A 13,186-nucleotide genomic window follows, 5' to 3' on the forward strand; every position below is an offset into this window, starting at 1 on the left:
GATTCAAAATTGCAACATCTTGTTTAAATTGAATAACAAGGCCTTTCGAATATACATGTATGTACTAGATAAGCAATAGACGAATTTAAGAAATAGGGCTTTCTTTTTACCTGTAAAACACACATGTACTGAGGTAATTAGAACATATTAAAGTGCTTTATGTATGCCATGTTAATTTGACAAAAAATACTTAGATTAATTGAAATTTTTTTTAACTGTTACTTAAGAATACATTTCCTTTTTTTAAAAAGGTTATCAAAGATTGCTATGGAAATTCTATTATAATGATTATATATTAAATTCTTGGTTTAATAAAACAAAACAATTAAGCTCTCATTTTTTAAAAGTTTATTAGTTGTTTTATATACTATTTTATATATATCTTAATAAAAAAACATTCACTGCATTATTACCTGAACTCAACTGACACCATAAATCTGTACTATGCTTAAGCTAATGGTGAAAATAGTCCAGTTACCATAAAATACTTCCGAAATATTCATAAAATATTATTAAAAATATTTTTTTAGATTATTTGATCAGCTTGTTTTATTTATATTTTAAAAGTTGATATATGTTATTATGTAAGTGTTGATTAATATTGATTTGAAGTTATATTATGATTGATTATTGTGAAATTTTAATTTCAATACTGTACATTTTTAATTTCAAGTTGTTTTTAAAAAAAATCCTAAATTGATAAAATTCAGTTGATAGATACAAAGAATAGGTCTAGTTTGGTTAAGACTTGGTCGAGTATGGTTCAGACTACAGTCGAGTATTATCAAGTAAATCTCAGACGAATTCAGACTGGCCGAGTAAAAATCAATACAGTCAAGTACAGATAAAGGCCATTTCAGACTTTTAATGGTTTGTAGTGAAATGGCAAACGGTAAAACAAGCAATAACGAGAAAACAATACATTTCTGTTATGTATAATTTTAAGAGCACCTACCACGTTATATATTTAAGATAAAACGTTGTTTGGATAGGGTAAATTAATTTAAAAAAACCAAACAAATATATAGCTAAAACTACGGGTACTAGGTTGCATTTTAATTTGAATGAAACTGAAAATGCAAAAGTAGGTATCCGCAGTCTGCAAAAAAGACACATCTAGTTGGGTCCGTCGTCTGTACATGTAATTAATCTATATATTGGTCTTTTACAGCTATATATGTTGAATTTGTATCTTCTTCATCATCTACATAACATAACAATAAGAACAGTAAACATTATTTATCGATATAGCTGATATAGGGAATGAGAAATACTAAAGTTTTTATGGCAATTTTCCGACATTGTTTTCTTATTTTTTTCAGATGATTTGTTTTAATTGGTATGTTCTAATAAAGAAGGATTCCTATTTTGCAACTTCGATCACGTTTCGGATTGAACCTTATCAAATGAATTGAGTATTAAACTACATTATTTACGATAAATCTAAAAATTTCGATTGATTTTGAATCAAATTTTTCTCAAAAATATTAATAATTATCAATAATCAATACATCTATAATTAAAATATTTTTTGGCGAATCGTTTTCCTATTTAAACTTTTGTCGTGTTAACAAAGTCAGTAACATGAAAGATATCTATAAATAATATTCGTATACAAGCAAAAGCAAAATGAAAGTATTCCATGCTTTCACTGTTTTATCAACTTCTGTATAAACATATATGCTTTTGGAAAGTCAACATCCAATCCTAAATTTAAACGTCATCAAAGATGTCTTTTAATATCAATTGATATATGTTTAAAGTTCCACAAGACCGAAATGATGAATGTAATTGAAATCGTTTTCGACAAGGCCGACTAAACTGCCTCATTTTTAGACTGCTTTAAACGTTATTGTTGCTGAATTCTACTTGTCTTTTTGGTTTGTTCAATTTTGTGTCGTGAGGATGTTATCACCCAGAGGAACATCCAATATCTCTTCTAATTCATAATATTCAAAGCTATAGTTTAGTATGACGTTAGAACTGAAATTCAGGATAAGTAATACTTGCATAAAACAAAGAGATTAACATCAGTGCTGATAGATCCGTCTGCGTTTGTTGCTGTACATGTGTATACCCCTGCATCATTTACTGTTACATCCATGATAAAGAATTCATCACTGTCTGACATTTTATGCATTCGCCTTTCTTGTGCAGCAGGAAAATCATCAGCACCATATTTTGACCATGAAATGGTTGGAGTTGATCGACCAGTAGCTGCACATTCAAATCGAGCAAAGTGTCCCTTTTTTACCAAGACGTCAGATGGTTTTTTGTTAAAACGGATGCTTTCTGTAAAAATACATCAATCCAAATAGTTAGTGTTCCTTCCACATTTACTGTGTAGACGATGATGTTTATTAGTATCAATGTCATTGATTATGACGTATGCCACGCAGTATATACCACATTTCCCTTACAGTGGCATTGTATAATGCCAATTTAGAAAAAATGAGTAATCTAGTTGCAAGGTTATCTGCGAAAATATCAGAAAGCACCTTATCCAATGCCAACTATGGGGAATTGGCTTCACCAATGCGGGGATAGCAAGTTTTACAAGATAGGTCAGTACAATCGTCTAATCTCTAACTGTTTCAGCCATTTAGTGAACACAATTTATTGCTTGGAATGCACATAGATACATTGTGTTCACTAGATCAATTTTGCGTACATTTCAACGTTTAGATTTAAGCGTTTCCTAAAAAGTATATCCAGACAAGTACTAGGTACAAACCAAATTCATAATATGCTTATTTTGAATTATATAAACAGAAAATAGTAAAAAATTTACGTGAGGCATCAACATTTCTTTTAAATTTCCAAGCTTGCACTCACTGTCTGCAACTGATATCGGATATGTTCCTTACGTCGTAACTACAATACCCTTTCCCTTTTCACGAATGTGACCTACCGAATTAGGCTATCTACCGGGTGTGTAATAACATAAGCAACACGACGGGTGCCACATGTGGAACAGGATCTGCTTACCCTTCCGGAGCACTTGAGATCGCACCAAGTTTTTGGTGGGGTTCGTGTTGCTTAGTCTTTAGTTTTCTATGATGTGTCTTCTGTACTATTATTTGTCTGTTTGTCTTTTTATATTTACCCATGGCGTTGTCATTTTATTTTTACCCATGGCGTTGTCATTTTATTTTTTATCTATAAGTTTAACTCTCCCTCTGGTATCTTTCGTCCCTCTTTTAAAATTGCACAAAAAATCTTGACATACTTTTTTTAAGATATCATCCACAAACAATTATCTGTGAATATCCTTTTTATTTGTGCATTGCGTGAAAAACTTTATCTACTAAAACGGCTGATAGCGACAAAAGTTGCTGTCTCCGTATGAATGGAAAAGGCACGCACCAAATCATTCATCCTTTGAGTTCTGAGTGGAATTTTTTTTTTTAACTAATGATTGATTTTAATTTTTTAGTTATACGCAAACTTTTCAGAAAACAGTACGGAACGAAACCTTTCATTTTTTTTATCAAATTTCTCCAGCACTGCAGAAAGACAATTTCTTTCTTAAAAAATTATTAAGTGACAGAATTTCTGAAGCATAACAATACGTAAGTAATAAATAGAACAAGTAAAATAACCAAAATATTGACCTCCGAGGAACATTCAAGACGGAAAGTCCCTAATCAAATGGCAAATCAAAAGCTCAAACACATCAAACCAAATTAATAACAACTGTCATATTCCTGACTTGGTACAGGCATTTTCTTATGCTAAAAATGGTGGATTGAACCTGATTTTATAGCTAGCCAAACCCCTCACTTGTATATATATCAATTTATTTCCCATACAATAAACGGCATTTACTTAAGTAAATTCATTTTTTCAAACTGTAATTCCTTTACAATAAGCTACATGTGTACTAATAACCATATATCAATTTATTTTCCTTACCATTGACAGCATTTACTTTAAGTAAAACCGTTTTCCAAACTGAAAATCCGTAAACTTCACATGCGTACTTTCCTGCATCGTCTGGGTTGACATCCTTTATAACTAAATTCCAATCGTTTGTTCCTATTGCATGTTGAATGGATATACGTGAATCAGGAATCAACATGAAGTCTTCAAAATTGAATATTTGTACACCAAATTGGCGTCTCCAGATTACCTGTATATTGGTTAAATCAATTACAACTTATTTTGATGCCGAATGAGCAAAAAGGGACGTGGTGTCAATACCAGAGAGACAGTAACTCTTAGACAACAAAATACATCGTAGTTGATTAATCATTTATTCAGGTCATTGGTTTTTTTGGAGTGATCATTATAAAAGGGATTTTTGTAGTCTAGTGTATTCTTGGAAAATGCACAAATTGTGATGTGTTAAGGAAATATACAGCTTAGTGAGGTTTCTTTTTTTCTGACATTTGTTTTCTTTGTTGAGTTTAGTAGTCTGTTTTTGTCTTTTTGATGTTTTTTTTTTTTAGTTTTCGACTTATGAGTTTGAATATCCCTTTGAAATATTGCACCTGTCTTGAAATTGCAATGATAAATAAACCCTTTAGATACTCAAATAACTTCACTGTAACGTATTAATTGATTGATGTGCTTTCCATAATGTCGTCTTAATAAAATGTAAGTTTATAGTTTTTTGTTTTGACAATCGGTTCGTGAATGGGTTTAAACAAAATATACTTATATACTTATACCTTAACTTTTCTTTCAAATTAAGCAAATCTAGCTTAACTGACATACGTAGACAAGTATAAAGAGTAGTTAATCTATGAAACTCCACCCAGTAGCAGATGACATCAATTATAAGTATACATTGTTTCAAACCGGATAATCTTCTTTATAGAACTGATTGATGTTTCATTGAGAAAACGTAACAGGTGACTTCCGCATTATCACGAAGAGTGGACATTTAAAAAAAAGTTCATTATTTAATTCTAATTTTTACAGTTCTTCAAAATAAGATATTCATATTAAACGTTTAGAATGTGAAAGATACCATGAAAATCGAAAATTCGGGAGAACTTTTCTAGTGTGACGAAGGTAGCATCCCGCAACATTGGATAAATTTAACGTTATATAGTTGATCATTACATTACGTTGTTATAGGTTGCACTTTGTAAATACAGCTGTTTCTCAAACCACACCTCTTTTGGGGAGATCTTGATTAAGGGTTAGTAAAATCCATAGGAGGTGAGGCCGTAGGCCGAGTCTCCTATGGATTTCATTCACCCTCTATGGATCCGTAAGGGGTCTGAAGTTAACCGTATAACGAATTTATCGCACGCTGGACTTTTTCTGCTGCGTTTTGTTGAAAAATAAACAATGAAACACAACAACATTAATAGATGACGTCATCATTTACGCGTCATGAACCCCCTATGAAATTTACTAACCCGTACGGTCTCAAAATAGGGTCACCACGTGACGGCGTTAAACCAATCACAACGTGATAATCTACCCGCGGTGCGATAACAGTAAATATATATGTGCATATTGTTTACATTGAAATATGTGGTAACATTTCATTTAAGGTAGGGGTAGTTAAGAAAATTAGTGATAGTTTAAACTAGTAGAAGTTCAGGGCATATAAACGTTGAAAATATGCCGCACAGCACTATATTTTGACCTTTGAAAAAATTGTAGTGCATATGAACTTTCCATTCTAGGATAAGATTTTTTTCAATCCTTCATCGTAAAAGTGGTACAGTTTTAGCCGTAAAAGGAGTTCCTATGGAAAACTGCATTGTCAATATTTACAGAAATGCAACCTATACATTTGTTTGATGTGTTTGAGCTTTCAATTTCGTATTAGATAAGGGACTTTCCGCTTTCAAATTCCATTATAGCTGGAAGTTTTTTTTAACTTTTTATTTGACATAATTTCTAATTTCAATACATATTAAACATGTACATATGAATCTTTTGTAATAAAATGATAAAATCATATTTCTAATAAAAATATTCATATATAGAATATAAAATGTCAAGATTTAAACATAAAATTTGCATGATGTCATTTCCAGCGAAGCTAAATCCAGGAGAGCGTTACAGATGTATCAAATATATTCGAACGTTTTTGATCTAAGCGTCACTGATGAGTCTTATGTAGACGAAGCATGCAACTGGCGTACTCAATTATAAGTCTGGTACCTTTTTGATAGCTATTAGTTGTGTGTTTCTTTGTCCTGTATGTTCTTCTATTTATTTATAATGAAGTCCAGTCATGTAGTGATGTCATTTTAATGTTATATTCAACATTGCCAGAAAACGGGGGGTTTGGCTATCCCAAAAACATAAGGTTCAACCCACCATTTTTCTTTCGCTATACAATGTCCTGTACTTAGTCAGGAAAATGGCAATTGTTATCGTATAGTCTGCTTCTGTGTGTGTTGCATTGTCGTTTGTTTATTGTTGTATGTTCACTACAGTGTTTCTGTTGTTTCGTTGTCGAAATGTACTGTATTGTTTTGTTTATTTGCAAAATCTCTGTTCTGAATGTATTTATTTGTACTGAGTCTTGTCATGTAATGGTGTCATTTTAGTGTTATATTTAACATTGCCATAAAAGTGCGAGGTTTGGCTAGGCACAAAAACATGTTGAACCCACCATTTTTTTTAATGTCATGTACCAAGTCAGGAAAATGGCCAATGTAATATTACAGTTGGTTTTTGCGTGTTTTGCATTTTAGTGTTGTGTATCTTTTGTGTCGTTGTTCTTCTCTTATATTTGATTTGTCTCCCTCAGTTTTAGTTTGTTACTCGGATTTGTTTTTTTCTCAATCGATTTCGAACAGCGGTATTCTACTTTTGCCTTTATTCATACATTTTATTTTCATTTTACATTAACAATGAAATAGTGAGCTTTCCATGCGATTTAAGAAAGAAAACCCAGAATATTCATCATGGTTTAGCTCCCAACAAGGATAATGATTTAATCTTTTGAAGGACATGAAACGAAAGCTCGAGATACCGTATCAACAAAACATAACAATCACACATACTTTTAGAGATATCAAATAAAATTCATCGGAATCATGGCATGTTGATTTACCATTAGGAAAGCATAACAAAAGTGTGAATATTTTAATTTTGCAAAAGGGTTTAACAAAAATAACATGATATATGGTTGTTTCCCTTTAATAATAAAAAAACAAGCTTGTAAAAAAGTATACGTTTGTAAGCATTTTGTTGAGACATAATTTTGAGAAATTTATATAGAATCGAAATAACATTATATCATGAAATGCAACAAGAATAACATGCATTGGTTAAAAAAACCCCGGTCTTGATATTTAAAAGATTGTTCTGCCTTTTACAAGAACAAAAACCCCGAATAAGTAACATTTAGTTAGATTAGTAGTTTTGAAACGTCTATAATTCATACACTTACAAGTAAGTAGCCTGTCCAATTAACAGAACAAACCAATGTGGCTGTGTCCCCCTCAGTAACCTCTACTTCTTTTGCTGATGGTTTAAAATCAGGAATAGGAATTTGTATCGCTGAAACTGTTATATGCGTAATATATTGATCAAATTTATAGCTATTGCAATCATAAGTTTATATCTCATATCTTGACGCATATCTGGAAATTGGTTATGAAGTTCGGTTGAGAATAAAACTTTAGGACAAACGAAATGATATTCAATTCTCATTCTGTATCGAATATTCATATAATTCGTTTGCTGACGGTTCAATAACAGGAGACATGTACCGCTGAAAATGTTATATTCCAAATATATTAATTAAGATTATAGTAATTGCAATACAAGTTTATATATCTACATCTGAGTTTTGGTGTACCATCAGTTTCATTTCACAATGTTATCTTTTGGAACGATCGAAAATTAAAGAAGAAAATGTATTGATTAAAAATGCATTAAAGACCAAACAGCCTATTGTTTATGCGCATCAACTAACGCAACTTGGTAGTGACATAAAAGCTCTATGACGTCGTTTCTAGAAATGAAAAAAAAACCGTCAAATTATAACGTCCTATTTCGCGTTTTTCACGGATTTCAACATGGTGTACGTTACGTAGATTGATCCCCTCCGTAAAACATTCAGTATGCCTTCGGTATATACAAATGTTCTCCCTAGAAAAGAGGAACTATTATGCGTCGCGCTAATATCCTGTGGAAATTTAACACAAATGGACAACTACATTATATATAACCTTCGTTCTAATAAAATTTATACTGGGTACTTCTATCAAAATTTCACTATTTTTGGCTAGTGGAACTCAAAGAATATATCAATTTATTTTCCTTACCGTTTACTTTAAGTAAAACCATTCCTCTAGCTGAAATTCCTTTATCATTAACTTGACATTCGTATTTTCCTGCATCGTCGAGTTTGACATTCCTTATAAGTAAATTCCAATCGTTTTTTCTTGAATGTTGAATCGATATTCGTGCATCAGAAGTCCATACAAATGTTCCAACAGTTAATGGGTTATTATCAGATACTCGTGTCCAGATAACCTGCATATTGGTAAAGATTATTACAACTTATCTTTTTTTTTTATCCCGAACAAGCAAAAACAAAATATGGGGTTATAATCAATGAGAAAGCAATCATCAGAGGTGTACGACCACCATTGGTTGTCTCCTATAAGCCTTAAATTAAAAATTGTGCAGAATTTGTCTTTGTTTAAAATAAAAAAATACTTGGCATTAGTGAAGTTTTATCCTGTCTAGTACTATAGAAAAACAATTCACAGCACATTTCATAGCATATAAGAAATAATAACCATCATTGGAAATTAACCAATCACAATGTCCCCTTATTTCACATGTGTTCATGTTTTAGTAACCATGTAACCTCATGTTTCCAAAATATTGAATAGAAACCCCAAATAAAAAATAATGGTTCTTTGAAATACCCATGATAAATGTTTACGAACCAGATATGTCTAATTTGTTATTTTACGTTTTACATACTATTTAATTTCAATACGTATTAAACATGCACATGATCGTTTGTAAACGAGTAAGTATATTTCTTATTTCAAAATATTCATATACTAGTACAAATATATCATAATGTCAACATGTTAACATAAAAGTTTGCAGGATATCATTTCGTTTGAGAATTTCCAGCAAAGGTAAATCCAGAAAAGCGTTTCATGTATATAAATTCATCATAGATACCAGGATTAAAATTTTATACTGACGCCGACGCGCGTTTCGTCTACAAAAAACTCATCAGAGAGACTCGAATGAAAAAATTTTTAAAAGGCCAAGTAAAGTACGAAGTTGAAGAGCATCGAGGACCCAAAATTCCTAAAAATTTTGCCAAATACAGCTAAGGTAATCTATTCCTGAGGTAAATTATTTCATTTTATATATTAACAATGAAATAGCGAGCTTTACATACCATTTAAGTAAAAACAAGCAAAATATCTATCAGGGTTTACCGCCCAACAAAGATGATGTTTTAAGTTTTAGAAGGAATATAAAACGAAAGTTCGGGATACCGTATTAACAAAATCTCACATTCATACATACATTTGTAGATATCAAAAAGTTTGAATCAGAAAGATGGGCGAAAATAAACTCATCATAGATACCAGGACTACATTTAGTAAAAACGACAAACGCGCGTTTCGTCTACAAAAGACTCATCAGTGACGCTCGAATCCAAAAAAGTAAAAAGACCAAATAAAGTACGAAGTTGAAGAGCATTAAGAACCAAAATTCCTAAAAGTTTTGCCAAACACAGCTAAGGTGATCTATGCCTGAGGTAGAAAAGCCTTAGTATTTCAAAAAATTCAAAAATTTGTAAACAGTAAATTTATAAATATAACCATATCAATGACAATTCATGTCAGCATGATTCCATAGGGTCATTCCACCATGGCAAGTTGAGTAACCCCAAGAAAACAAAACAAAATGTGTGTTTATTTTCAATGTTTCTATGGTGTTTCATGTAATGAGTTGGAAAAAAATCATTAAATATGGTTGTTTCCTTTCACAATAAAAACCAAGCTTATAACGAAGTTTACGTTTGTAAGTAGTTTGTTGAGAAATAACTTTGAGAATTTTTTAAGAAGCGACATAACATTATATCATATGAGAAGCGAAAAGCGTAACATAAAGAAAATGGTCTTGATATTTAAAAGATTGCTCAGATATTTACCAGGACAAAATCAATTAAGTAACATTTCGTTAAATTAGTTGTTTTGAAAATACTTGGGCTTTCCTACCCCGGGAATAGATTACCTTACCTGTATTTGGCAAAACATTTAGGAATTTATGGTCCTTTCTGCTCTTCAACATCCTATATTTATTTGGCATTTCAACCCTTTTTGTGATTCGAGCGTTACTGATAAGTCTTTTGTTGAGGAAAAGCGAGTCTGGCGCAAGGACAAAATTTCAATCCTTGTATCTATGATGAATTTATTTTCACATACTTACCATTGGTCTGTCTGGCCACTTAACAGAACAAACCAATGTGGCTGTATCCCCCTCAATAACATATACTTCGTCTACTGAAGGTTCAATAACAGAAGTAGGGATATGTATCGCTGAAACTGTTAAATTTGAAATACATTGATCAAGTGTAAAGCAGTTGCAACATAAGTTTATATTTCATATCTAGAAATTGGTTATGATGTCGGTTGAGACAAAAACTTAAGGACAAACGAAATAATATTCCATTCTCACATTAAATTGTGCGCATCAAATGTGCTTTCTGAACTATTGCAATATAATCACCTTTGATTGTTTCTAAAAGAGGGACGAAAGATACCAAAGGGACAGTCAAACTCATAAATCTAAAACAAACTGACAACGCCATGGCTAAAAATGAAAAAGACAAACAGAAAAACAATAGTACAGAAGACACAGCATAGAAAACTAAAGAATAAACAACACGAACCCCACCAAAAACTAGGGGTGATCTCAGGTGCTCCGGAAGGGTAAGCAGATCCTTCTCCACATGTGGCACCCGTCGTGTTGCTTATGTGATTACAAATCCGGTAAATAGTCTAATTCGGTAGGTCACATATAAATACATATACATTGTATTACTAATTGTGTCTGCATGCATTCAATGAAAGACAAATGGAATATTAAATTTTATCGATGACAGCTGAATCAAATATGGTGTTCATACGAATTACGGATACAAACGCATTAACAGTTCTCTTTATACCTGGAATTATATTGCTTTGTGCCGTCATACAATTATATATTTGCATTTAAACATTTACCTTGAAGCTCTAGTTGTCTTAACCATTTTTGTTGATTCGATCTCGTTGCTTGATTGCATTTGTTAAAATATTTTTTTTTTTTTTTTTTTTTTTTTTTTTTTTTTATCTTATTGAGGAAAATATGGAAAAATCATATTGTGAATGGGGCCCTAGGGTATTAATCCATTTTTTTTAAATGTGGGGTTTCGCTATTATTTTTCTTTAAATGAACATTATTATATACTTGATAGAAAAATAAAATAAAAAAGTGGGACCAGCTTTCATTTAAGCTCATGATCTGCCTTCGAAAAAGCATGCATTTTTTGTTTAGGTACTTTTTTTCTGTTGAACTTATAGGAAAAATAGAGGCAATATCGAAATAAAAAAAAAGAAATTACAGAAATCGAGTAAATTTTAAAGTTATGTAGTTTAGATACAGCTTATTTGAAAAAAATGATGAAAATATAGGTCACCGATGAGTTAAAAAAGATATTTTCATTTTAATGCCAAAATAATGGCATTTTTGGACCAAAAGGAGACAATTTGGAGCATTTTAAAAGTCATCTGGGGTAAAAACAAATCGATTGTTTTGGTAGATTTTTGTACTTTATCATAAAGTAACAACTAATAGTGTAATAAATAAAATTTGTAATGAAACAAAAATGTTTTTGCTGAAATTTTTGGTACCCTCAAGCCTCCTTTATAAAAATTGAGATGTAGTAAGCATATATTATTTTACTTGTTGAATAAAATATGAAACTCATACATTTTCATACTGTTAACTTTCATGTTAACTTTTTTCATTGATTTATTTCGCAAAGAAATACCGTGCATTAATAGAGTTGTTTAAAATGTTTAGGTTTACGCGATTCTGATGAAGTTCAAATAAGCTTTTTTTTACAATATTTTCATCGCCAGTATGCTTAAATAACAAATTCTCCATAAGGCACAACTAAGCAAAGTATATCTTTTAGTCAAATAATCATCTTTGCTTCATTTTAAACTTAAATGTTTCAATAAAATTCCAACTTTGAAATAGACGGTTAATAAAATAGTCTGCATTCTGCTATCTTTGAAGCACATGTATGATTTTTAAATTTCTAAAAAGAAATATTTGAATATGACGAACCTTTAACAAAATTAAGAATCAAAATATGAATATAACAGTAATTTCATACCTGTCATTAGAAGAAAAAGCATTATAAACCCTTCCATACTTCACTTTTTGAAAAAAATTGTCGTTGCTATAATTTTCAATCTCTCCTTACTCGTTACATAAATTGCATAGAAAGATAGAAACGTAATTTGACGTAAACGATTTATAACTCTTCGGCTAGAAAATTTTAAAACTAATTTGACCGTTGAATTAATGTCTGTAAATGCTTTATTTAGTAGTTAAAACACATAATAGTAATTGATTTAATAAGCAGGATATATTATTGCTGATGCAATGGTAAAAAAATTATATTTTAAATGTCACTTGAAATTCACTGACGACAGGTTAGAATGGTAATAATGAGTATAATAGTAGTAATCATAATTTCATTTACATGATGCATGTCATATATTCGAACAATTCTTACATGGAAGATACTCTGGAATATTGAATGTGCTCTTCGTATCTCTACCTTGTTCATGGATTAGGCGACTCAAATAATCTTGACGATTGTTAACTATAAATATCAGTAATCATATACCCTCTGCCACATAATATGGCACTTAACTATCTCAATCGATATACTTATCCAACGTCCCCGCTCACCTCTGGCAAATTTCATTCACGCAGAACACAAAAAACACTTCTACGGTAAAATGAGCAAGACAGACTAAATTCGACACGAAACCAGATTAACGATCACTATCACGAATTAGTTGACCTTTATGTTATGTCTATATCCTGACTCAGAAGAGACACGTTTTCGAGATCTAAAGACACCACAATAGTCTTTCATTTGTTTTCACTTGATTTTCATTTTCTTAATTTTTCTATGTTTTACAAAAAAATAAATTGTACA

The 13,186-nt window shown here is 31.1% G+C and overlaps 1 protein-coding gene across 1 annotated transcript; it reads right to left on the bottom strand.

The window, feature by feature from the left end:
* Nucleotides 1-1,025: 1,025 nt before the first annotated feature.
* LOC139520398 (leucine-rich repeats and immunoglobulin-like domains protein 2) lies at nucleotides 1,026-12,504 on the bottom strand. The gene is made up of 7 exons (XM_071312987.1): nucleotides 12,350-12,504; nucleotides 10,396-10,511; nucleotides 8,250-8,460; nucleotides 7,370-7,485; nucleotides 3,916-4,132; nucleotides 2,011-2,292; nucleotides 1,026-1,204 (listed from the first exon to the last, which is right to left on the bottom strand). Exons 1-7 carry the CDS (start codon nucleotides 12,384-12,386, stop codon nucleotides 1,146-1,148), a joined length of 1,038 nt encoding a protein of 345 aa, XP_071169088.1. The 5' UTR covers nucleotides 12,387-12,504; the 3' UTR covers nucleotides 1,026-1,145.
* Between the last annotated feature and the right edge of the window lie 682 nt (nucleotides 12,505-13,186).

Source organism: Mytilus edulis, chromosome 4 (genome assembly GCF_963676685.1).
Source record: "Mytilus edulis chromosome 4, xbMytEdul2.2, whole genome shotgun sequence".
NCBI classification, from domain to species: Eukaryota; Metazoa; Mollusca; class Bivalvia; order Mytilida; family Mytilidae; genus Mytilus; species Mytilus edulis.

What these genes read in the sequence shown, in the direction of transcription:
- LOC139520398 (XM_071312987.1), bottom strand. Translation starts at nt 12,386, where the DNA reads ATGGAAGGGTTTATAATGCTTTTTCTTCTAATGACAG. An exon ending in ATTGGACAGGCTACTTACTT is followed by an intron (nt 4,133 to 7,369) that starts GTAAGTGTATGA and finishes ACCAATATACAG; the next exon opens with GTAATCTGGAGACGCCAATT. An exon ending in TAAAGTAAATGCTGTCAATG is followed by an intron (nt 2,293 to 3,915) that starts GTAAGGAAAATA and finishes GTATTTTTACAG; the next exon opens with AAAGCATCCGTTTTAACAAA.